Source organism: Phodopus roborovskii, unplaced genomic scaffold, assembly GCF_943737965.1.
Source record: "Phodopus roborovskii unplaced genomic scaffold, PHOROB, whole genome shotgun sequence".
In the NCBI taxonomy this organism is placed as follows: domain Eukaryota; kingdom Metazoa; phylum Chordata; class Mammalia; order Rodentia; family Cricetidae; genus Phodopus; species Phodopus roborovskii.
Genome location: NW_026126599.1, coordinates 13,820,950 through 13,847,468, shown reverse-complemented (window position 1 = coordinate 13,847,468; position 26,519 = coordinate 13,820,950). Strand labels below are relative to the sequence as shown.

General features: G+C 46.1%; 1 protein-coding gene across 1 annotated transcript in view; it reads right to left on the bottom strand.

Moving 5' to 3' along the window:
• Positions 1–2,215: 2,215 nt before the first annotated feature.
• Cers4 (ceramide synthase 4) overlaps positions 2,216–26,519 on the bottom strand; it is a 38,510-nt gene continuing 14,206 nt past the window's right edge. Inside the window, exons 2-11 of the mRNA XM_051205198.1 lie at positions 12,125–12,298; positions 9,704–9,821; positions 7,755–7,873; positions 7,401–7,458; positions 6,639–6,689; positions 5,654–5,746; positions 5,293–5,421; positions 4,672–4,778; positions 2,756–2,912; positions 2,216–2,662 (exon numbers count right to left, since the gene is read on the bottom strand). Coding sequence (XP_051061155.1) covers positions 2,486–2,662; positions 2,756–2,912; positions 4,672–4,778; positions 5,293–5,421; positions 5,654–5,746; positions 6,639–6,689; positions 7,401–7,458; positions 7,755–7,873; positions 9,704–9,821; positions 12,125–12,297 — 1,182 coding nt within the window. The 5' untranslated portion in view covers position 12,298 and the 3' untranslated portion in view covers positions 2,216–2,485. The remainder of the gene's footprint in view (positions 2,663–2,755; positions 2,913–4,671; positions 4,779–5,292; positions 5,422–5,653; positions 5,747–6,638; positions 6,690–7,400; positions 7,459–7,754; positions 7,874–9,703; positions 9,822–12,124; positions 12,299–26,519) is intronic.

Here is a 26,519-nt window from a genome sequence, read left to right as displayed (position 1 = left end):
CCTTGACTGCTGACAATATGCTGTACAAACTAGACACAAAGGACACAAAGGAATAAGACTGTTGAACTTTGCCAAGATTATCAGGACAGTCCTTCAAAATTCCTGCTTCAAATAAGTCTGCCAGTACAAATTGGACAAGCAGAACACAAAGGAAACTTTGCCAAGGTAAGGCAGGGCAGTACTTAAAAATTCCTGCTTCATAGAGAAGTCTGAAAAATATTCTGGGCCTATAGGATTAAGGTAGATGCCCCAACACTGCAGAAGAATCTTGGGTGAAATGTCCAGCCAGATAGGTTTGAAAGCAACTTGTACTGCACTTCCCATTTCCTCAGGTAATATTATATCCTTCTGGGGTTTTTTATGGATTGAAGACTAGTTATAGTTTTCCTTTGTTATGATAAAAGATAAATTAGTACACAACTCTGAACTCATCTAGAGAAGATAATGAAGTATTTTCTCTAAATTTGCCAAGTGGACTGGACATTGTAAATGTAATTCTTACCTGATAACTATCCTTATTTTATAGTTTCATTTATTAAAGTTAATATCTTTCCTTTCTATTTAGATGATACCTGGTAATTGTTCTTATTATGCTAGCGATAAAACCTTTCCTTTTTATTTAGACAAAAAGGTACACTATTAATATGTGTCACTCAGATTGGTTTAATAAGAAGCTAAACAGCCAAATAGATAATCAGGGTTTTCAGGATTATGGAGAATGCTGGGAAGAGGAAGGGCAGAGTCGTGAGGAAATGCCAGAGATGCAGAGCAAGCAGCATGAGCTTCACAAGATAAAAGTAACTGAGACATGTAAAAGAATGTAGATTAAAAGACATGGGTTAATTTATAAGAACTAGTTAGAAACAAACCTAAGCTATCAGCCAAGCTTTCATAATTAATAAGAAGTCTCTGTGTCAAAATATGGAAGCTGGCTGGCAGAACAGAGAAAGACTCAACATCAAAACTATGACCTTCATGCCTTAGCATCCACAGTATTGTGATTTCAGGCTTGTGACCATATCCTGTTTTCATCCCTCAAGTTCTCTTAGAGCTGTTTCTCTCTTCAGTATCCTTCTTCCTGCCTTCTCAAATGCCCCTTCCTATTCTTTTCCAGGTTTCTCATCCATGCACTATCCACATTTTCTCTTTCTCCTTTCCCCCTTTTTTCCTATTCTTTTCATCTCTTTCCCCCTTGGCCCCTTTTCCTTTCCTTCTGTTGCCTTGTCTTCCTGGTTCTTTCACAAGTCTCTATGCAGTCTCTGCCTATGTTGCTTAACGTTTGTTACCCTTGAACTGTTATTGTCTCAACAGAAGCCATATTTCTCTTCCTTTTTACCATATCTCCCAAGGGGGAAAAAATCCACATCCCATCTCACCATCCCACTCTGCATCCATAGCTGGTCCTCATTCTTCTAGCATTTTTCCATCTTTTTCTTAGCTGTTCCTATCTGTTTCTTTCCTGGGTACCTGTTCCTCTACGCTCCCTCCCATTGCTTGTTTTGAGGCTTGGTTCTGCTTTGTATTCCAGGCATGTGTGTTTTTCCAGTCTATTGGCTTCTTCCTCCCCAGTGTTAGACAATAGTCATGAGCTGCCTTGCCAGGCTCTGTTCTTTGTCCCCAGAGCATTTATTTTTGGATCCCTTGAGGTGCAGTCTCTGCATTGTCTCTGCTTTTCTCTCTTCTATAACACTCAGTCCCTCTTGCATACTCTCAAAGACAGCATGGTCTAACCATGAACAGATTCTGTGGCTTTGATTTCTGAGTTAAATGACACTGGTCACCCAGCCTCCATCTTGGAGGAGGATGTTTTCGTATAGCACTTCTGAAGACAATGACCTTACACCACCCCTTGAGTCTCCACTGTCCCAAGAGTATAAAGACCCCAGGGTGAGGCTGCAGGTTGCTTTAAGCAAGGGACTACACAGACATGCTTGGGTTTCTGCTCTACCTTCTGACTGTAACCTCAGACAGAAGAGCTGCATCTAAGTGCAATAACTTTTTTCCTGTACACCAGGGCTATCAGCTAATACCAACATCCTGAGAGCTACTCTGAAGGAGAACATGGTGAAGGCACTGACTAAGGGGCAGGGAGTACTTTTACACCATGATGTTATGTGGGTGAAAATGTACATCCTTATGTGGCCATGAGGAATCCTGTCAACAGAGTAATGGAGAGGAAGGGCTGTGAAGGGAACCAAAGCTCTCAGGCAGAGAATTTATCTCTGTTGAAGTTTTATTGGTCCTTGGAGCCAAGGCTCCCCACAGCCCCCAGGCTACAGCCTGATGGTGACTCTGGACAGATGCAGAGTCCACTGCTCCCCCAGGCTCCATCCAGTTGCTCAAAGGGATAAAGGGGTAGGAGGGAAGTGCTGGAAACAGATCATTAGTCCTCTTCCTACCAGGGAGAGGGCCTCCCTGTCTCCCAAGGTCACCAACCCAGCATCTGGATATTCACAATGCTGGAAGCAACCCCTCAATGTCAGTCCTAGGTGGCCTGAGTGTGTCCATTGGCCAGGCGCCCAGCTGCCCGGCTCCGTGGGACATTGGCAATGGCTGGCCCAGACCCTCGAGCCATTCTGTTCTTCAGCTGAGGACCTTCAGGAACTGCCCCATCATCACTGGAGTCTGATTCTTCCGCATCACTACGAATGTCCTTTCCCATCTGTGAAAACAGATGGTTCCAGAGCTTAGAACAGAGCAAGGAGCATTGAGCCAAAGAGGGGAATTGGGAGCTGACCCTATCAGGCCTCCATACCTGACCCTTCCTCAGGAAACTGCAGACCATGCGCAGGATGAGACAGAACCAGTACACATGAAGAATCTGCAGCATCACCAAGAGCACATTAAAATAGTAGTAGCCGAAGAAGGGGCCTGAGCTCCTGATGGAGTCAAACACAGTGGAGTAGATGACCCTAAGGCAGGAAGCAAGAAGGAGTTTCAGCAATCTGTGTGGCCCCCATTCTAGCAGCTTACATGGACCATCTGTGCTCCTGAAACTCCCTAGTGCCCCACCCTGAGATGGTAATCTCTCTGGACCTGCTTATACTCAGTCAGTGGAACACACAAGTTTGCCAACTGTCCTTTCTGTACCACAAACTCGAAGGCAGTACCTAATGTCCTACTGGCCCTCCCTCTTAGGTGACCCTCTACCTCAACCTGAGACCTATCTACTCATCATCTCACAGAGCCACCAGATGCCAGTCAGAGACTGTTCCTGAACACACTTTCCCTGCACCTCCACCCTCTTGCCAGCTGACCCAAGCTCTGCCCATACCAACTACACATATTCTTTACCATCAAATCCAACCCTGCTGTTATTTCATACACAAAACAGAAAAAGCCAACCACACACCCTTGATCAATCTTTGCCCCTGCATACTTCACCCCACCCCTTTCCTTCCATCTTTTTTCTTCTTCCTTTCCTTCTTCCATTTTCATCATCTGTCCCATCTTGTCCCTTTACTTTCTTTCTTTCTCCTTCCTTCTCTCTCTTTTCCCTCTGATTCCCTCTCCCCTAAGAGATCTTTACCACTGAACTTCACACAACTCCAGTCTTCATCTCTCATAACTTTTCCATCAGTCTCCAACAAAAAAATCAGAGAACTCTAGGAAATGGCTATTAGCCATACCTTAGCCCCAGGACTCTGCCCAGCCTCCTGTGGCAAATGCCTACCACAAGCTGGCAACTCCTGCAATTATATCCGGGCCTTTCCAGAAAGCCCAGTCTGTCATGCCATCTGCTTCCCCTGTCTACAAAGGAACATAAGCCCCTCAAAACTAGTGTGAAGCAGCTGGGCTCCTGATGCCTCCTGAAGTTTGTCCTAGCCCTGATGGTGTCTCTTTCTAGTCTTTTCTCACCTGCTCTGGTCCATCTGCCCCAGCTTCCCACCATCTGCCCTCAGCCCTCCACGGCTCCCACCTCCCTTCAGATAACATCCCATAGGATCCTTCATGACTTCCCCTGGTCACCTACCTGCATTCACCTTATCCTTCTGTGTTCCAACCACATGAACTCATCATTTCCATTCTTCCAACACTGGAACACAGTCTAGCCTCGGAGCCTTTGCATATGCTGTTCCCTCCACCTGGACCATCTTCCTCTATGGTCAGTGTGGTTCTTGCTTCCCACTCATTCTCTATGTGCAAGCTACCAATGAAGCAGCCCTAACGAGGGCCTCATCCAGGGCCAGCCACTTACAAACCTGCTTCCTATGCACTTCCTAACTTGATTTTCTCTTGAGTGCTATCACTCCCTGGTGCCTTGTGGTCTGTCTGCTTGCCTATCCATCCTTTTTCTCAACCCCGCATCAGTTTATCTCCAGGATGGCAGGAATCTGCATTGCTCTCTCTGATATTTCTTCACCCCCTGACACATTCCAGAGGCTCAACAAATATCAAAAAATATTTACTAGACAATTAGTGATCAGGCACTTGGTCAGCCTCCTCCTCTCTCTTCCTGTCCGGGAGTGCACTACACTAATGCTGCGCTCAGTTTCTGTTTCTCTTACCTCTGGGCCTTTGCATATGCCGTGCTCTAGGCCAGACACACCATTCCCTGCCTCCTGGAAAAATCTCAGCCAGCACCTCCAGCTTCCTGAGGTGCAGCACCAAGGGTGAGGCCTGCCTGAATCCTGGTCACACCCTCCCATCTCCCTAACCCTCAGGACTCACTGGGTGGGGAAGTATATGAGGCGAGTGTAGAAGAAGACTAAGGAGAAGATGATGAAGAGCGTGTTGCACACTCGCTGAAAGTGGGTATAGTTGAACATCTTACAAGCCTGGGGAGAGCAGCAAAGAAAAACAGGCTTAGGACCAAGAATCCATGGAAAGTGGTAGATCAGACGACAGGGTCCTCAGCTTGGGGACAAGAAGCTATGGGGGTGAGGCCAAGTGAATTGAGGTAAGGCCATATCTCCAGCACTACCTAGGAAGGGCAAAAAATGAAAGAGTAGAAAGAGACAAGATGGAGATAGAATATTCCATCTCCAGGGAGACTCAGGCATGGTGCCTCTAGTCTCTGAAAGGCTGGGAGGGGCAGGACTTATATACAAATGAGTCAGACAGGGATGGCGACTTCCTGTCCCAGAGAGACCAAGATGGAATGGGCCTTACGTCACTGGCTAATTAAAAAGGACCAGGTTTCACCTCCCAGAAAGGTTGAGGGGGCAGGGTGTCATCACCCTAACAGATTAGGAGAGGCAGTCACATCAGATAGCCCAGTTGTGGCAGGGCCTCCTCAACATGGCCAGGAAAACAGCAGGCCTGACGGGACACATGTGGAGGTGAACTCACCTCCAGCAGGTAGTCAGAGCAATCATGCAGCAGCAGCACCACGGAACCAATGCGCAGCAAGTTGGAGCTGTAGGAGAAGGCTATCAGTCCCACGGCCACAAAGTGGTGCACCACCTGCTCCTTGAAGTCCTGCAGAAGACAGTGGGACAAACCTCTTTGGCCAGAGGGCCACATGCCTGGAAGCAAACCCTTTCAGGAGATCCATAAAGCTGCTGGACCCCATACTTTCTGCCAAGTATCAACCGCATCTCAGGGTACACTGTTAAGGCCAATTCACCCCTCTTCAGCCCTTCCCAGAAATTAGAAAGCATCTCTCCCGTGGTGCCCATACATCCAGCTGCATGTGTGGCTTATAGCTTACCTTGCGTTTGATGTCAAAGGGCAAAGTGATTAGCAGTGAAATGTAGAAGCCCAGCTCCAGGAGGTACCACCAGTACAGGGCCAGATTCAGGGTCTACAGCAGGGTAAGGAAAGGTTAGCTGTGACACATAGAGGCTCCCACCTGGAAGTGACTTAGATGGAGATTCTCCCAGGTTGCCCAAAACCTGGACACTTGAAAGAATAGCATGCAGTCCCCATCCCTGGAAGTGGTCTGGGCAAGGTCCTGATCTTATTCTCCTCCCTTTACAGAAGAGTCAAAAAACAGAATTGGGAGTAGAGTGTCCTCACATTCAAAGGACAAAGAACAGGATCTCATGGCCCAGAGAGGCCTCAAGAGGTGAGCCTTCACGGTCCAGAGGCAAAGCTTCAAGTCCCAGGAAACCAGAAGAGACTAGGCATCATAGCCAAAGGGGGTTAGGGGACAGTGGATGGGGTCATGTCCCTGGGAAGTGGGAGAGGACTCATCTGCCTGGGACACTGAAGAATGATGAGGCTTCACATTCCAGGGAGGTTGTGAGAGTCAGGGCCTCAAGGACCAAGAATACTAGAAAGAATGGGCTGTCAGCACCAAGGAAGGTTGTGAAAGGCCAGGCCTTACCACTCAGACAGGAAGCAGGGGAGGAGCATCATCATCCAAGCAGCCAAGAAGGGCCAGGTCTCATCACACAAGCAGGAAGGAGGAGAGGAGCCCCATCGTACATGCAGGTAGAGGGGCTGGGCCTCAATCATACATGCAGGTAGAGGGGCTGGGCCTCAATCATACATGCAGGTAGAGGGGCTGGGCCTCAATCATACATGCAGGTAGAGGGGCTGGGCCCAATCACACATGCAGGTAGTGGGGCTGGGCTCCATCATACATGCAGGTAGAGGGGCTGGGACCCATCATACAGGCAGGTAGTGAAGCTGGACCTCTTTGGCCTGTGACCACAAGAACTGAGTTTCCCCACAGCCCACTTGCCACTCACCTGTTGTGGGTAATTTTCCCAGCACAATGCCAATGTCCAAAACCATGGCTCCTATGAAGAACAAAGGATCTCAAGCTCTCCAAAGGCAAAAGCCAGCCTCCTAGCCTGGATCTGAACACCCCACTACCAGAACTTCCAGAGCCTCTCACTATGTAGCTCATGTTGCCCTCAAATAAAATTCACGATCCTTCTGCCCACAACTCCTGATGGTTTTTTTTTTTTTTTTTTTTTTTTTTTTAACTGTCAAGTTGACACACTGAGAATCACCTGGGAAGGGATTCTTTAGATTAGGTTGGTCTGTGCAGATGCCTACATGAGAGGTCTTCTTATTTCGGGTAATGGAGATGGGAAGACCCATCCTTAATATGGGTAGCACTAGTTTGTGGGCCTTAGGCTGGATGAAAGAGTGAGCTGAACACTACACACTCACATTCCTTGCTGACTGTGAGCTGAATACTAACATACATGCTCTCCTTGCTGACTGTTCCTGATTATTGATGTAACCAACTCCCTCAAGCTACTTCCCCTGCTGTGACAGAGACGGTAACCTTGGACCATGAGCTAAAAGAAATCCCTTCTCCCTTGGCTGCTTTTGTTAGGAGATACTATTACAGCAACAGAAAAAGAAAGTAGGTCAGCATGCTCTCTCCCCTCCTCCCCAGCAGATTGATTCATTGCAGATGGCCAGCTCCTGGTGCACAGTAGGTCTTCAAGAGGCACTTGTAGAAGCTTGTGGGACAGGTGAACCTCAGGTTTACTCACATGGTAGAGGACAGAGACGCCACCCACGAAGGAACACAGATAGAAGACAAACCTCCAGCTGCAGAGGGGGAGGAAGCTAGTGAGGCAGCTGCCGAAAGAGCGGGGTCCAGGCCCCAGAAGTAAAGCTTCATCTGCCAGGGAGGCTGAAAAAGGGTGGGACCTCACATCTCAGGGAGTCTGGGAAGGACTGCAAGTAACTAGGAAGCTGGGAGGGTGAAGCCTCATCACCCAGGAGAGGCTGAGCCTCATTAGCCACACAGGTTTGGAGGGATGGGGCCTCATCACCCAGGCAGGCTAGGAGGAGCAGGGGCCCTATCATTCAGACGGACGACCTCCCCTGCACCCCATAATTACCTAGCTTCACAGAATTTCTTGGACAGGCAAGGCCGTTCCTGGTTCCGACGTCTCCTGAACCAACGCTGAGTCTGCCTCAGTGTGAGACCACACTGGGCAGCCAGGAGGACCATCTGGGTCTGAGGAGAGGGTAATGAGGAAGAAATGTTACACAGCCCTGGTACTGGTTTCCTACCCTTGTCTCCAGATGCCCCCTTCCCCTGACGCTCAAGATCTTTCCCACAGAGCCATAGCCACTATAGCGAGAGGAAAGAGAAGACAGGTGGATGAAGGGACCTCCGGAATACTGGCCCTGCGTATAGAATGCATGGGTCACTGGTGGAGCTTGGCATCAAGAAGGAGGCTGTGGTGATTGCCTGGCATGGACAAAGTCCTGGGTTCATCCCCAGCACAGATGAGAGGCAGGCTTTCCTGCAGCCCCTTGGGGAGCTGAGTCTCACTCTATCCCCTGGTTAGTTTTATGGTCAAACGGACACCACCAAGAGTCACCTGGAAAGAGGGCATCTCAATATCACCCAGATTAGCTTGGCTTGTAGCAATGTCATTGGGGAATCATCTTGATTACTGACTGATGGGAGAGGTATCACGCCTAGACAGATGGAACTGAGCTGTGCTAGGCAATCTGGTTGAACACAAGCCAGAGGAAGCAAACCAGTCAGCAGTGCTCCTCCGAGACATTTGCTTCAGTTCCTGCCTCCTCTTCCTGGCCTCACTTCCCTCAGGGATGGCCTGTCCCCTGAAAGTGTGAGCCAAAACAAGCCCTTTCTTCTCCAACTTGCATTAGAAGTTTAGCACAGCAACAGAAAGCAGATGAGGCCGCTACCCCAGGCAGGCAGGCAGGCAGGCAGGCAGGCAGGCAGGCAGGCAGGCAGGCAGGCAGGCAGGCAGGCATTTAGTTCTCTTCTCTGTAGAAGCTACCCTGCCAGCCAGGCAGTGGTGTCGTAAACCTTTAATACCAGCACTTGGGAGTCAGAGGCAGGCTGATCTCTATGAGTTCAAGGCCAGCCTAGTCTACAGAGCTAGGTCAAGGACAGCCAGAGTTACAAGGAGAAACCCTGTCTTGAAAAATAAAACCAAACAATAAAAACAAAAAGATACCCTGTCTCCAGCTAGGAGCCAGACTTCCTGGCTCACCAGGCCAGTTGGGTAACCCCAGCCAGGATGGGAATAGAAGCAGAGCAACAGGGCTGCTTCCAGCATTCCAGCCACTCCACTGGAGCAGAGACATTGTGTCCCTCCCCAGAACAGGAAACAAGGCTACTCTTCTCCTTGTGATCCCAGATCTGTTTGTTGAGTGATGGCCCACATTAAGACATGAGGGGATTCATATCCCAGAAAGCCTCACAGGGCTTGTGCCCCAAGAATCCTGGGAGCAGCAGGGCCTCAAGCCCCAAGACGCCTAGAGGTGCAGGGGCTTATGACCCAGGAAGGTTGTGAGTGCCAGAGTTTCAAACCTTAGGGACCCTGAGAAGGATGGGGACCTTCAAACCTCTGGAACACCAGGAGGAACAGAGCCTCATGTCCCAGAAAGTCTAAGAAGAGACAGGTTTAAGCCTCAAGACCTTTAAAGGAAACATTCCCCCCAGGTCCCAGGACTTCATAACCCAGAAAGCCTTAAAGGGGCAGACCCTCATGGCTCAGGGAGATGAGGGGCATGGCCTCACATCTCCGAAAAGATATGAGGGCTTCAAGACCTAGGGAAACTGAGAAGGAGGTGACTGTCTACTAATCTCAGCACAGCTGGGAGAGGTGTGGCCTCACATACCAGGAGACAGAGGGGTAGAGACTCGAGCCTGTAGCAGGGAATCTGTGAACTTGGGTTGAACTTGGGTGAGGACACTTAGGGATGAGTTCGAGGTCCCTTTCCAACCTCCAGTAAGTGCCACAAAGGACTTCTATTCCCAGGGACATAACATGCAGACATCTGTCAAGAGGATGTGGGGGCTCACCTCCATGGGTCTCTGCCCCATCCTGAGGAAGTATTTCTCCAGCACTGGATTAGGCGTCATCTGCCTCCTAATTTGATCCTTTATACCCATCCACCGGCTCAGGGGCAAGGCCACAAATCTGAGTGCAAGAGAGATAGAACCCAGTAGAAGTCAAATGAATGGGATGTGACTATAGCAAGAGGAAAGCGGGGAACCTGAGGGTTAGGCAAGCCTCATCAGCAAGTAAAGTTCAAATCTATCTGACCAGAGGATTTGGAAACCCAGAGCCAAAATGTCCACACAGGCAGGGAATTGTCTGGACCAAAACTAAGAAAAGACACTAGCATCATTTTCAGGATAGGGATGTTCAGGTCAACTCACAGGGAACCAGGTTCCTTCACCCATCCTCAAGCAGAATGAAAGACCTCTGTGTCCTGATGATCTGGGTCTTAGTCTCCATTTGCATGGGAGAGGCACTGCCTGCTACCTGTTAAGTCTGATACCCCACAATCCCTACTCCAGTGAAGGTACCTGGTTACTCAGTTCCCACATTGCCCACAAGAGGGTGCCCCAAGACTACAGATGGAGATTGAACTCCATCTCCAGTGCATCTTCACTTAAGAAACCTAAGGCCCAGATCAACCTAGTAAAGAACTCCTATTAGATTCCACTGTGACGGGGGAGGGGAGTCCAGTCTTTATTGAGTACTTTCCCTCTGCCAAATATGGAGAAGTTCCTGCTATGACCGGGCTCACTTTAACACTCTTAACATATCTCCTCGCTTGCTTGCTTGTTGTCTGCTTGTTTGTTACAGTCTCCCTATGTAGCCTAGGCTATACTCAAACTGGCAATCCTTCTGCCTCAGCCTTCCAAATGCTGGGATTTCAGGCCTGTACCCCCATGCCCAGCCTAAGATCACCACTTAAATATGAAAAAACAGCCATCTGGGCTCCAGTGGTGAAGTTGGGCACATACTGTACACCCTACTCTCCTATGGTGGTTTGAAAGAAAACGGCCCCCTAAAGGAGTGGCATTATTACTAAGTATGGCCTTCTTGGAGGAAGTGTGTCACTTGGGGGTGGGCTTTGAGGTCTCATATATGCTCAAGCCACACCCAGTGTCTCACTCAGTTCACTTCCCGTTGCCTGTGAGATGTAGAAAACTCAACTACTTTTCCAGCACCATGTCTCCCTGCAAGCCACCATGGACCAAATCTCTGAAAATGTAAGCCACCCCAATTAACTTCTTCATAAGAGTTGCCATGGTCATGGTGTCTCTTCCCAATACCTATAGGAAAGCAACCCCTTTCATGGCCTATCTAAACTGAGCTTCCCAGAATTCCTACAGGTCCAGCTGATCTACATATGCTACTACATATGTTACTTAGACATGTTACTAACCCTTTCTGTGTCTCCATTTCATCTCGTATACTGGCATCAAGCATTGAGTTAAGACATGCAGACATCTTAGAGCTATAAATGGCAGAGAAGCCTTCATTTAAAAAAAAGAAGAAGAAGAAGAAAGTGTATGAGGGGACTCAGTAAGAATATTTATCACACAAGCATGAGGACATGAGTTCAAATCTCTAACACCCATTCAAAAACCTGGGTGTGGCCACATGCCTGCCTATAACCTCACCTCTCTAAGCATTGTGGGGAGGGAGCAAAGAGCATCGCTTGGGCTTGCTAGCATCCCTGTCAGAAGGTAGTAAGATAGAGAAACATAGTGAGCATCCTCTGATGTCTACACACACACACACACACACACACACACACACACACACACACACACTTTTTTTTTTTAAGTCTTTGAGGTAAATATACCTTCAGCAAATGCTCCTTGGGTCCCTCCCATCCTGCCTGTGTTCAGGGGGGTTCAGTATAAACCACAAACCAAGATGCATTTCTGGTCAGAGCTAGGACCTAAAAACAGTTCCTCCTAAGGGCTCTTGGAACATAGCCTTAAAAGAATTGCAGAGGTCTAGAGATGCGACTCAGATGGCAGCATGCCTGCCACACGTGCAGAAATATCCTGCATAGCACAAACTGGGAGCAGTAGTGGATGCCTGTCATAAATCACTTAAAAAGAGAGACAGGAAAACAAGATGTTCATGGGGTTAGAGAGATGGCTCAGCAGTTAAGAGCACTATAGTTTGGATCCCAGCATCAAAATCAAGTGGCTATAACTCCACCTCCAGGGAATAGGACATCATTTTCTGGCCCGTGGGCACCTGCATGCACCTGGTACACACACACACACACACACACACAGACATACACACACACTTAAATAAATATAAATCTTCTTTTCAAATAAGAGATAAGGTGTTTAGGCCTAAAACCAGGGACCTCATTGGTTATGTGGAAATGGGGAACCCCTACAGGGCAGACACACATCACGCACGCACATGTAGGGCTCCACTAGCCACAACATGGCACTCACCTCTCAAAGATGATGCGCACAGCCACCAGGACCAGAGCCATTGGCAAGGCAGCAAGCATGTGGTAAGGGTGGGCGAACACCAGGCCATCTCGATCTTCCAGTTGTGCCCAGGTACTGTTGGGTGGTAACCAGTACTTCTCCTGCCACAGCCACTCATTCAAACTGGACAACATGCTGTGGATACACAATCAGGTAAGTGCATGTCAACTCCCAGAGCATTCAGGAAATGTCAGAAGAGGGGGAAACTGGTGCAGAGCATGGACTGCTCTCCCAGAGGACCCAGGTTCAACTCCCACCTCCCACACAGCAGCTAACAACCATCTGCAACTCCAATTCCAAGGGAGCCAATGCCCTCTTCTGGCTCTCACAGGCACTGCACTCATGGGGTGCACAGACGTACATGCAGGCAAAACCACCCTTACACATTGTGGTGCTTTGAATGGGAATGCCTCCCACAGACTCATGTATTGAATGCTTGGTCCCTAGTTGGTGAAGACGTGGCCTTTTGGAGAAGGTGTGGCACCAAGGTGCCAACTCTAGGCCCAGTGCCCCTCTGTCTACTGCCTGCAGGTCAGGATGTAAGCTCTCAGCACTATGCCCGCCTGCCTGCTGCCACACACCCTGCCATGGTGATAATGAGTTAACCCTCTGAAACTGTAAGTAAGCCCTAATTAAATACCCTCTTTTGTAAGTTTGCCTTGATCGTGGTGTTTCATCACAGCAATTGAAGAGTAACTAAGACACACATAAAAATAGTAATTCTTTTCAAAGTCAGTAGGCAATACTTCTGATTTGTCTGGGAAGGCATTTCCACAGTTAGATCCTGGAAGTTCTGACTCAGTGGTTCATCTTTAATGGGTTCTTTGATGCAGGAGATAGGGGCTGTATCTTACCTGCCACTACATTCCTCTATTCCTTTTGTTTGTTTGTTTGTTTGTTTCATGGCCACCCTGTCTCAAACTCCACCACACAATGACTATGTAATGACACTTCCCAAGAAAGAACCCAGAATAAATCTTTCTCCCATTAAATTGTTTCAGGCATGTTTTGTCAAAATGATGAGATCACTTCACTGAAGTTGCCATCTGCTGGTGTGGTTTGGTTTTGTTTGTTTGTGGGGGGGGGTTGTTTTTTTTTTTTTTTTTTTTTTTCTTCTTTCAGGATGAAATTTACTAGAATGAACCACATAAAAGCCAGATGGTCATGGCAGTTCATCTGTAATCCTGGCCCATGGGAGGTGAAGACAAGAGCTCCCCAGAGCATGCTACCTAATCAGAAGAGCTAAAGTAGCAAGATCGAGTCCAGGAAAAGACTTTGCATGGATGAGTACAGTGGAGAAGAATTGAGACAGAGGCATAAAATCAACCAAGAACCCCTGTACGCACATGCCCACACTTATGTATGCACTCTCACACACAAGTAAACATGCATACAAAGTTATGCACACCACACATGCATAGAAAAACAAATCACCTCACAAAAGTGGGTGTGAGGCATTTTCCTGCAATCCCAGCACTCAAGACACATGAAGCAGGAGACCCATGGCTGCATAGTGAGTTCAAGGCCAGCCTGGGCTATGTAAGATCCTGACTCAAAAAGAAAAATCAAATTTACAATGACAAACAAGAAAATAACAAAATCAGGACTCCCATTGCTGGGCCTCTGCTGGTGTGAGTCTGGGACCAATTCGAGTTGAATCCCCCAACAGCCTTCTCTGGGAACTCCCTGGATTGGCCCCAAATCTCACCCCCCCATCCTGTGGTGCTCTGATACACACACACACACACATACACACACACACACAGTGCGAAGAACCTGCCCTCCCCCCCCCCCAGCCTGTGCCCTACCTAGCCCACTGCCCCACTGCTCTGGTTGAGCACTGGAAAGGAGGGCAGGGAACTTCCCGGAGCTGCTCTGAGCACACTAGACCCACCTATACACGCAGGACCACCCTTAGTCCCCACCTGCTATTCTTACAAACTGGTTGCTTATCTGACAGTTCTGTGGATCAGAAGTTTCAAATGGGTGTCGCTGGGCTCAAATGAAGGTACCAGCTGCCCTCGAGGCTCCTGGGAGAATCTGGATATTGTCTCTTCCAGTATCACAATTCTGAATTCTACAGCTGAGCCATGCCCCTCACTCGCTGAGAGAATCTAAGCATCCACTCCTGAGAAAGTGAGATGAGGGCTTCAGGGTCCCTCAGTTTTCAATTTCTTTTGAAACTCAGCTCCATCTCTTATGTCCGACCTGAAAAAAAAAAATGAGTACAGCAATTCCCTACTTTACTGAGTTTTGGTGAGGGCTAGAATGGGTCACAGCAGGTGGTGACTCACCAGTTCACAAACACTCCACGTTGGTTGGTTTAATTCCTGGCTCAGTGCTTCACCAGTTATGTAATCTTGGGAGTAGATTATTTAATCTGAGTCTCAGTTTCCCCACATGTAAATGGGATCCACAAGAGTCCCTTCCTCATAGGAGGTTGGGAAAGATTCCCAGAGTAGTGTAAACAGGAGTGACAGTGACAAAAATGGTCACCAGAGAGATTAGTGGTCTGAGAAAGACTGAGGGGTCACTGGTATGTGGCAGCTTCTGGAGGATTCTTTGTGTTGTGGGGTGGTATATGCATGCATGTGCAAGCAAATGAGCCCAGAGACAGTGGCTATCTTCCTAACTTGTTTTCCACTTTAGTTTTTGAGACAAAGTCTTGCGGAACCTACAGCTCACTGGCTGACTAGACTGACAGGCCAGTGAGCTCCCAGTATCTTCCTGTCTCTGATCCCCAGCACTGGCATTACAGGCATTCCTATGAGTTCTGGGGAATTGAACTCAGGCACTTTACCCACTGGGTCAGCACCAAGGCCTTGGATGATTTTCTCCATGCCCCCTCCCCACCCCCACTCCACCCCAGTTCTGAGAATAGAACCCAGAGCCTTGACCACATTAAGCAAATGCTCCACAAAAAGACACACCCCTAGCCCTCACCAGCACTCTACCACTGAGTCACAATCCCAGATTCATAGTGGTGAATTCTAAGCCTGAGCTCTACTGCTAAACCAAGCCCCTACCTCTTATAGGAACCAGCCCCTGGCAGATTCCAGGCAAGGCTGAGCTACACACTTCTAGCTCCTCTCTGGAGGATGACAGGAGCATATGCTCTACTGCTGAGCCACATCCCCTATCCTTGGTTTTGAAAGACATAATCTTGCCCAGTCTGGCCTCCACCTCTCAAATAATAGGTCTAAAATAATAGGCATACATCACCACATCTGGTATTAAAATATTACTATTGGTGGACCATCTGGAGCCTACCCTCACCTGAGCCTTGGCCTCCATCTGCCCTCTGCTTGAGGTGAGTGTTTGGCCAGCTCAGGTCCAACAACCCCACCCTCTCCTTGGAACTTCCTGGATCCGCTCTGTACATAGTGGACCTGCCCCTCACACCAGACCATCCAGAACCTGCCCTCACCTGACCCTTGGCCCCCCTACGCCCTCTGCTTGAGACCTCCAAGAGAGCTAGGGCCATCCAGAGTTACTGACATTGAAGTCCTGACTCCCTACATGCATCAGAAAAGGAGAATAGAGACAGAAACCCCACCTGCACCCAATGGAAGAAGGGAATGGAAGACGGCAGTACAAGAACACATCCAACAGCAGAAAGACCAATATGACACCACCAGAATCTAGGGACTGCACACCAACAAGACATGAACATACCAAAGAAGGAGAAGCAGAATAGAAGACCTTAAGAACAACTTCATGAAAATGATAGAGGCCCTAAAAGAGGATATGAGAAAAGCTGTTGAAGTAATGGGAAAAAAAATTAGAAGAAATAGAAGAAAAGACGAACCAAAAAATGCAAGAAATCAACAAATCTCTTAAAGAAAGCATGGAAAGCCAAGAAAAAAAACAAACAGATGAAGGAAACAATTCAGACAGTTCACGACCTAAAACTGAAATAGAGACAATAAAGAAAATACAAACTGAGGGAATGCTGGAAATAGAAAATCTAGGTAAATGATCTGGAACTACAGATGCAAGCATAAACAACAGAATACAGCAGATGGAAGAGAGAATCCCAGGCACTGAAGATAAACTAGAGGAAATAAGATTCATCAACCAAAGAAAATCTGAAGTCCAACAAATCCTTAACAAAAAATATCCAGGAAATGTGGGACACCGTGAAAAGGCCAAACCTAAGAATAACAGGAATAAAAGAAGGTGAAGAAGCCCAGCTCAAAGGTGCAGAAAACATATTCAACAAAATCATAGAAGAAAACTTTCCTAACCTAAAAATGAATGCATCTATGAAACAACAGGAAGCATACAAAACACCAAATAGACTGGACCAAAAAAAAAAAGTTTTTTGCCACATAATAATCAAAACACCAAAAGTACAGAATAAAGAAAGAATATTAAGAGATATTAAGCACAGTGAAGGAAAAAGGCCAGGCAACAAATAAAGGCAGAGCTATCACAATTACATCTGACTTCTCCATGGAAATTCTGACAGCCAGAAGGTTCTGGATAGATATTCTACAAACACTAAGAGTCCACGGATGCCAGCCCAGGCTACTATACCCAGCAAAATTCTCGGTCACTATATGTAGTGAGATATTCACTTTGTCTCCTTCTGTGGCACTGACCACGCCCATTGCGGGGTGGAGCCATGGGTGGAAGTGACCTATGGAAGGAGGTCTGAGGAAGAGCCGGGAAACGCTCTCTTGCTGGTGGGACTCAGACAGGAGAGCATACGGTGGAACTTGCTGGTGTTCATCTGTCTAGTTTGTAAGTTATTTCTCCCTGAATAAACATCTATTCGGCCTATTTGTTTATCCTGACCCTTATTTAACCGCAATAACTATAGATGGAGAAAACAAGATATTCCATAAGAAATCCAGATTTACACAATACATATCCACAAATATGGCTTTACAGAAAGTTCTGGAGAAAACTCCAACCCAAGTTAACTATACTCACAAAAACATAGGCAATTAGATAATCCCACTTTACCAGAACCCAAAAGAAAAAGCAGGGAAAATTTACTCACAATAAAACAATAACAAATCCAAAACAAACACAAATTAACAATCAATGGTCCTTAATCTCCCTCAATATTAATGGCCTTAACTCACCTGTAAAAAGACACAGGTTAACAGAATGGATATGAAGACAAAACCCATCATTTTGCTGCATACAAGGAACATACCTCAGCTTCAAAGATAGACACTACCTCAGAGTAAAGGGTTGGGAAAAGATTTTCCAATCAAATGGACCCAAGAAACAAGCAGGTGTTGCTATCCTAATATCTAACAAATTAGACTTCAAACTAATATCAATCAAAAGAGATAAAGAAGGTCAATTAATATTCATCACAGGAAAAATCCATCAGGACAGTCTCAGTTCTAAACATCTATGCCCCAAATACAAAGGCACCCACATTTGTAAAAGAAACATTACTAAAACTCAAATCCTACATAAAACCTCAGACACTTAGAGTGGAAGACCAACACCCCACTCAGACCGCTAGACAGGACCACCAGACAGAAACTTAACAAAGAAAGAAACAAAAGAACTAACAGACGTTATGTCTCAATTTGGTTTAACAGACATCTACAGAACATTCCAACCAAACACAAAAGAATATACCTTCACCTCAGCTCCACATGGAACCTTCTCTAAAACTGACCACATACTGGGCGACAAAGCAAACCTCAACAGATTTAAAAAAAAAAAAAAAAAAAAAAAAAAAAAAAAAAGCTGGAAGAAGCCCCTGTATTTTATCAAACCACCATGGTTTAAAGTTGGAAACCAGAAACCCTATAAACTCATGGAAACTGAACAATGCACAATTGCACCATTCCTGAGTCAAATAAGAAATAAAAAAAATTAGGCTATCTAGAATTCAACAAAAATAAAGATACAACATACCCAAACTTATAGGACACTTTGAAAGCAGTGCTAAAAGCAAAGTTCATAGCAAAGAGAATAGTCACACTAGAGAATTAACAACACAACTGAAAGCTCTAGAACAAAAAGAAGCAAACTCACCCCGGAGGAGTAGATTCCAGGAAATAATCAACTTGAGGGCTGAAATCAACAAGATAGACAAACCTTTGTCAAACTAACCAAAAGATAGAGAGAGAACATGCAAATTAGCAAAACCAGAAATGAAAAGGGGGACATAACAATGGACACTGAGTAAATCCAGAGACTCTTCAGGTCATACTTTGAAAACCTGTACTCCACAAAATTGGAAAATTCAAAGGAAATGAACAAATTTCTGATTAGGTATCACTTACCAAAATTAAAACAAGACCAAATAAGCAATTTAAATAGACCTATAACCCCTAATGAAATAGAAGCAGTCATCAAAAGCCTCTTTAACCAAAAAAAAGTCCAGGGCCAGATGCTTTCACTGCAGAATTCAACCAGAAATTCAAAGAACAGCTATTACCAATACTCCTCAAATTGTTCCACACAATAGAAGCAGAAGGGTCTTTGCCAAACTCTTTTCATGAGGCTACAATTACCTTGGTACCCAAGCCACACAAAGACACAACTAAGAAAGAGAACTACAGACCAACATCCCTCATGAACATTCATGCAAAAATACTCAATAAAAACTGGCAAATCTAATCCAAGAACACATCAAAGAAATCATCCACCATGACCAAGCAGGCTTCATCCCAGGGATGCAGGAATGGTTCCAAGTAGGAAAATCTATCAATGTAATCCACCACATAAACAAACTGGAAAAAAAAAATAATCACATGATCATCTCACTAGATGCTGAAAAAGCCTTTGACAAAATCCAACATCCCTTCATGATAAAGGTCTTGTAGAGATCAGTAGTAACAGGAACATACCTAAAGATATACAGTAATATACAGCAATATACAGTAAGCCAAGAGCCAACATCAACCTAAATGGAGAGAAACTCAATGTGATTCCTCTAAAATCAGGAACAAGACAATGTTGTCCACTCTTTCCATATTTCTTCAATATTGTACTTGAAGTTCTACCTACAGCAATAAGGCAACAAAAGAAGATTGAGGGAAATACAAACTGGAAAGGAAGAAGACAAACTTTCACTATTTGCAGATGATATGATAGTTTACAGAAGTTATCCAAAAAACTTTACCAAGGAACTCCTACAGCTGATAAACACCTTCAGCAAAGTGGCAGGATACAAGATTAACTCAAAAAAAAAAAAAAAAAAAAAAAAAATCAGTAACCCTACTACATACAGACCATAAAGGGGCTGAGAAAGAAATCAGAGAAACATCACCCTTTACAAATGGCCACAAACAACATAAAATATATTGGAGTAACACTAACCAAACAAGTGAAAAACCTATATAATAAGAACTTTGAGTCTTTCAAGAAAGAAATTAAAGATCCCAGAAAATGGGAAGATCTCCTATGCTCATGGATAGGCAGGACCAACATAGTAAAAATGGCAATCTTGCCAAAAGCAATCTACAGATTCAATGCAATCCCCATCAAAATCCCAGCACAATTCTTCACAGACCTTGAAGGGACAATACTCAACTTTATATGGAAAAACAAAAGTCCCAGGATGGCCAAAACAACCTTGTACAAATGAACTTCCGGAGGCATCACCATCCCTGACTTCAAGCTCTACTATAGAGCTATAGTCCTGAAAACAGCTTGGAATTGGCACAAAAATAGACAGGTAGACCAATGGAATCAAATTTAAAAGCCTGATATTAACCCCCACACCTATGAACACTTGATATTTGACAAAGCAGCTAAATGTATACAATGGAAAAAAGAAAGCATCTTCAACAAATGATGCTGGCACAACTGGATGCTGGCATGTAGAAGACTGCAGATAGCTCCATATCTATTGCCATGCACAAAACTTAAGTCCAAATGGATCAACATAAATCAACCACACTGAATCTCTTAGAAGAGAAAATGGGAGGTACCCTTGAATGAATTGGTACAGGAGACCGCTTCCAGTAGCACAGACACTGAGATCAACAATTAATAAATGGGATCTCCTGAAACTGAGATGCTTCTGTAAGACCATGGACACAGTCAAGAAGACAAAACACCAGCCCACAGAGTGGGGAAAGATATTCACCAACCCCACATCTGACAGAGGGCTGATCTCCAAAATATACCAAGAACTCAAGAAGCTAGTCACCAAAACACCAAATACTCCAATTAAAAAGTGGGGTACCAAACTAAATAGAGAATTCTCAATAGAGTAATCTAAAATGGCTGAAAGACACTTAAGAAAGTGCTCAACATCCTTAGCCATCAGAGAAATGCAAATCAAAACAACTCTGAGATACCATTTTACTCCTGCCAGAATGGCTAAAATTAGAAACACCAATGACAGTTTATATTGGAGAGGATGTAGAGAAAGGGGAACAAACCTCCATTGCTGATAGGAGTGCAAACTTGTACAGCCATTTTGGAAATTAGTACAGCCATTCCTCAGGGAAATGAGAATCAGTCTACCACAAGTTCCAGCAATTCTGCTCTTTGGCATATACCCAAAAGATGCACATTCATGCTACAAAGATATCTGTTCATCTGTGTTCATAGCAGCATTATTTGTAATAGCCAGAACCTGGAAGCAACCTAGATGCACCTGAACTGAAGAATGGATACAGAAAATGTGGTATATTTACACACTGAAGTACTACTCACCAGAAAAAAAAACAATGGAATCTTGAAATGCTCAAGCAAATGGATGGAACTAGAAGAAACCATCCTGAGTGAGGTAACCCAGTCACAAAAAGACGAGCATGACATGTACTCAATCATATATGAATTTTAGACATAGAGCAAAGGATCACAGCCTATAATTCACACCGCCAGAGAAGTTAGGAAACAAGGAGGATCCAAAGAAATACATGGCTCCTCACAGAAGGGGAAAGGGACAAGAGCTCCTGAACAAATTGGGAGCAGGAGGGATGGGGGATGGGGGTAGAGAAGTTAGGAGAAAGAGAGAGGAGAAGAGGAGGGGAGAGGAGAACATGAGAGAGCAGGAAAACTGAGTTGGGGAAGAATGGAAAAGAACAAGAAAAGAGATGTCATAATAGAGGGAGCCATTATAGGTTTAAAGAGAAATCTCACACTAGGGAAATGTCCAGATACCTACAAGGATGACCCCAACTAACAATCTAAGCAATAGTGGAGAGGCTACCTTAAATGCCATTCTAGAGCCTTCATCCAGTAGCTGATGGAAGCAGAAGCAGACACCTACAGCTTTAGACACTGAGCCAAACTCCTGGAATCCAGTTGCAGAGAGGGAGGAGTGATGAGCAAATGTGTCAAGACTAGGCTGGAGAAACCCACAGAAACAGCTGACCTGATCAAGAGGGAACTCATGGACCCCAGACTGATAGCTGGGGAAACCAGCATAAGACTGACCCAGACCCACTCAGTTAGAAGGCCTGGGCAGTCTAAGGGGCTTCTGACAATGGAACCAGAATATATCCCTAGTGCAGAAAAGGACTTCAGGAGCCCATTCCCCCATGGATACTCCTTTAGTCTTGGGGGGGGGGGGGAGGAGAGTAGGCTAGGCCCTACTCCAAATGATTTGACAAACTTTGATGATCCCTCATGGAAGGCCTCACACTCCCTGGGGAGTGGATGGGGGATGGGATGGAGGGGTCTGTGGGGGGCATGGGAGGATGGGAGAGGGAAATGGGATCAATATGTAAAATAAGAAAAAATGTTTTAAAAAAAAAAAGAAAAACCTACAAAAAATTACTATTATTTTTGCAGTGTTGGAACAGGACCCATGACCACTCACATGCTAGGCAAGCACTCATAATTGGGCTCCCTCTCCCCCCAAGCCCCATCCCAACCTCTGGTTTTTAAACTCAGGGTCTCCCTCTGTAACCCTGGATGTCCTGACATTCCAAATCCCCATATCTCTGCCTCCCCGGTGCTAGAGTGGAAGATATGCATCACCACTGGCTTTTTAGATGATTCCTAGGCGATTACCAGCAGGCTCAAGCTGCCTGGAAACCCTCCTGACCTCCACTGTCCTTCCCTTAAAGTTTGGTTGCTGTGCTCCAGCTGGGTTGGGCCAGAGCAGCCCACAAGGCAAGTGAATATGAATGAGGTCAACTGGAGAGGCAGTGTAGGTGGCTGTGCCAGCATGTCCAGTCCCAACCTTTATTATCCTCCAGGCCCTCCTAACTATGAGTTCCTCCTCCTCCCCCCCCCAGCCCCACCCCTACTGGCCTGCTCTTGGAAGCCTAGCTGGCCTCACTCCCAGTCAGGCCCCTGCCACCTGGGACTCAGCTGATAATCCCTATTACTAACTAAAAATATCCCTGTATGCAAGGAGGGAGAGAGCAGGGCTTTGTGCTGAGGGGCCCAACGGAGGGGCCAGCTAAGCCCAGGAGAGAGCAAGGGAGGAGGGGAGACAGGAAGGGCAAGTGGAGTAGAGAAGGAGCTCAAAACCCTACCCTGCCATGCCTACCAAGGGACCTTTGTGTTTAAGTTTGATCCTTGCTGTCCTGAGAGTCCCAGGGTAACCAGCCTAACAGAGATGATCATCACACACTCTACACAGAAACTGTGTCCCTCACTTTGGCTATCAGGCTGCTGAAACAATGGGCCCAAGAAACTGGGATTCCCCCACCCCCACCCCGCCAATCTCCTGATGGGATAGAAGAAAGCCTAAAGCCAGGATCAGCTTTAGGGACACTTTCTCCAGCAATGAGGTGCCACACCATGCTGAACACACTGCAGCATCAGATGGGACCACTCCTTGACTGGGGACTGCTTAGACAGGCATAATTCTGGTGTCTACTTAATTCTTAACCTCCCTTTAGGACAATAAACATAGATTTGGGAGAATCGCTAAATCTCTTTGCCCCTCTTCACTACTAATTTGGTTGTTCTAATAGACATATAGAGGGTAAGTGGCCAAACCTGGCTTGTTGTTGTCAGCCCAAGTCCTATTACACCAGTACCCAAGCATCAACCATCAGAATTTTGTGGGGGGGGGGGGCAGGAACTGCTTTATTTTGCTTTCTGTCTTCCTGAAAACCAGATTATGGAAAAGGAAATCAATCCAGACCTCACCAGCACATTTTCTCACTGGATGCTCCACTCCTGCCTGGGGTCACCAGATTCCTACAGCCTGGGGCCCAGACCTTAACACACCAGGGGTGCTATCGAGGTGAGTCCAAATGGCCCTGGCTCTCCCAGAGCAATTGGGGAGTGATAATAACCAGACATGCAGAACATCCAGGATACGACATGCTGTTACCACACGAAGATCCCAAGGAGGACCCTAAGTCTATGGCTCTGCCTTGCCTCAGTCCCTCATGGTTGGACCCTGTGCATACCCCTCCCAGTTCAATTCCCAGCAAGGTAGCTTGCTGAACTTCTAACCTACTTTACCTTGCTCATGGCCCAGGAGCTCAGGGGATGGGGACATTTGTTGCCAAGCCTGATCACACACACACACACACACACACACACACACACACACACACACAATTTTAAAAACTGTTTTAAAGGTTAATGCTAGAAGCTGGGTATGTACACATCTGTCATCACAGCCCTTAGAAAGCAGAGGCAGGAAGAATGTAAGTTCCAGGTCAGCAACTTTAAAAAGACTCAGTTGGTAGAGCAATTACCCAGAATGCACAGCATAAGAGTGGTAGTGCACAACTGCAATCCCTTTCCTTGGGAGATAGAGGCAGAAGGATCACAAGTTCAAAACTACCCTTGGCTAAACAGTTTGAGGACAGCCTGTGCTATATCAGACTTTGCCTCAAAACAATAGAAATAAAAATGGGATGGCAAGATGGCTCAGCAAGCTGTCTGGCTTGCACCTAAGTGTGATGACCTGAGTTCAACTGCTAAGACCACATGGTTGGAAAGGGAGCACTAACTCCCTCAACTGTCCTCTGACCTCCACATGTATGCTGTGGCACATGTGCACCCATACAGACACACAAAATAAACAGAATGTAAGAAATAAAATAAAAAAGGTTCAGTTTCACAATGGCATCATAATATTGAGTTTCAAGCTTCTTAGTGAGGTGCTGAAGAGATGGCTCACTCATTAAGAGAGACTGCTCTTGCAGAAGACCCAGGTTCAAATCCCAGAACCCCCATGGCAGCTCCCAATTATTGGTGACTCCAGTTCTAGGGTATCTGGTGCCTTCTGCTGGCCTTTGTGGGCAGTATACATACACAGTGCAAAACATCCATACACACAAAATAAAAGTAAAGGTTAAAAACAAACAAACAAACAAACAAAAACAAAGTCAGGCTATGTTTTACCCTTCTCAATTCAGTTCACTCCTCACCATCCCCCAAGAAGCCTCAGACCAAAGTAGCCACCTTGTGTGCAGAGTGTGTTATGTGCCATCACACCTGACCCCTTTGTGTCTTTTGGCTGCTAGATCATGTGAAATTTTCTCCTGTGGTGATTTGGATTATACATATTCCCCAGAAGTATATATGTTGAGAGCTTGGACCCTGGTGCATCAGTGTTTAGCAGGGGGGGGGGGGGGCTGTTGAATATAACTGGATCATGAGCGCTCCAAACTCCCAAGAGAACTGATTGGCTGATGGATTCGCAGCTTTATGGGCTACCGAGGGATGTGGCAACAAAGAATCGGGTCACTGGTGAAGGAGCTATGTATGTATGTATCTTTCTATTTCTCTGTATCTCCCTCTCTATCCCCCCTTCCCTCCCTCCTCCCTTCCCTCCCCCTCCTCCCTTCTCTCCTCCTTCTCTCCTTCCTGTTCACTCTCTTCCTCTTCCTTTCTCCCTCCTACTCTTTCCTCTCTGCCTCTTCTCCCTCCCTCTCTCTTCATCTCTCTTTCCTTCTCTCTCCTCCATAACTCTCTCTCTTCCCCTGTCTCTTCCCCTCTGCCCTCCTCTCTCCCTTCCTCCATCTTCTTTCCCCTAGACCCCATGAGGGGAGCAATCTACTCTGCCTCATCACAAGCCAGGGAACACAACCTCTGAAACCAAGAGCCCAAAACAAACCTTTCTGCCTTCTAAGTTAACTATCTTAGATATGTTGTTACAAATCCGGAAAACTAACACACCTACTTAAAAGCCAGCACCCTAACCACCGCCACCACCATTTCCACAAGGACTGAAATGAACATGACTGGGTCTGGGTACCCACACAAACAGCATTTTTCCAGGGATCCCAGCATCACTGTACATGAGAGCAGGGCCACTTAGGGAAGCTGGATATGATGGGGCAGGTCTACCATCCCAGTACTTGGGAGTAATAAGGCAAGATTATGGTAAATTTCAGGCAAGCCTAAGCTACAAAATGAGACCCTGGGAAGGGGACAAAAGGAAGGGGTAGAAGGAGAAAGGAGAAGGGAAGGAAGAAAGGGGGAGGGAGGGCGGGTGAGAAAGGAAAAAAGAAAAGAGAAAAACACAAGCTGTGTGAGGGTGCACGCTTTTAACCCAGCACTCGGGAGGCAGGGACAGTGGATCTCTGTGAGTTTGAGGCCAGCCTGGTTTACAGAGCAATTGCCAGGACAGCCAGGGCTACACAGAGAAAACTCTGTCTTGAAAACCCAAAAAGAAAAAGAAAACACAATAACTACGTTCTTAAAATCTGTGATTATATACACACGCACACACATTATTTTGTATAGCCCAGATGACCTCAAACCCACTATGCAACCGTGACTATCCGTAACCTTCTTCTTCTCCTGTCTCCACCTCCCAGCGCTGAGAGCTCATAGGCATGCACCACCCCTCCCAGCACGATCTCATGGATTCTGACATATATTGAAATCCATGACATCATTGGCTCAATCATGATAACAATTCATTCCTCCTCCAAAATGTTCATGTCCCTTTGGGGCCCCTCCTTCTCTCCTAGTAGAAGCAGTCATGATATACAGCACTTGGGGTCAGAAATCTTAGACTTCCACACTATAAAATACCACAGGAAAGTTGGGAAGGAGCAGAAAGCTACAGCTTAGATGAACCATGAAGGCATTAAAGTAAGTGAACAAAAACAAGACAAATACAACCATGATTCCAATGATAGGAGGTCCCTAGAGCAGTCAAAATTACAGAAGGCCTGGGACATGGCTCAATGGGTAAGGAGTTAACTGAGAAAGAATGAGGGCCCGAGCTAACAACTGTCTGTAACTCCAAGACCTGACACCCTCACACAGACATACATGCAGGCAAAACGCCAATGTATATAAAATAAAAATAAACAAATTATTTTAAAAAGAATGAGGGCCTGAAGGGTATCACTAGTACCCAAATAAGAAAATTCCACACGCTAACATACCTTTTATCCCAACTCTGGAGAAGTGGAGAGAAAGACAAGGACACTAGAAACCCAATGCCTGACGTCAACTTCTGGCCTATGTATGTGCATGTCTCTCTCTC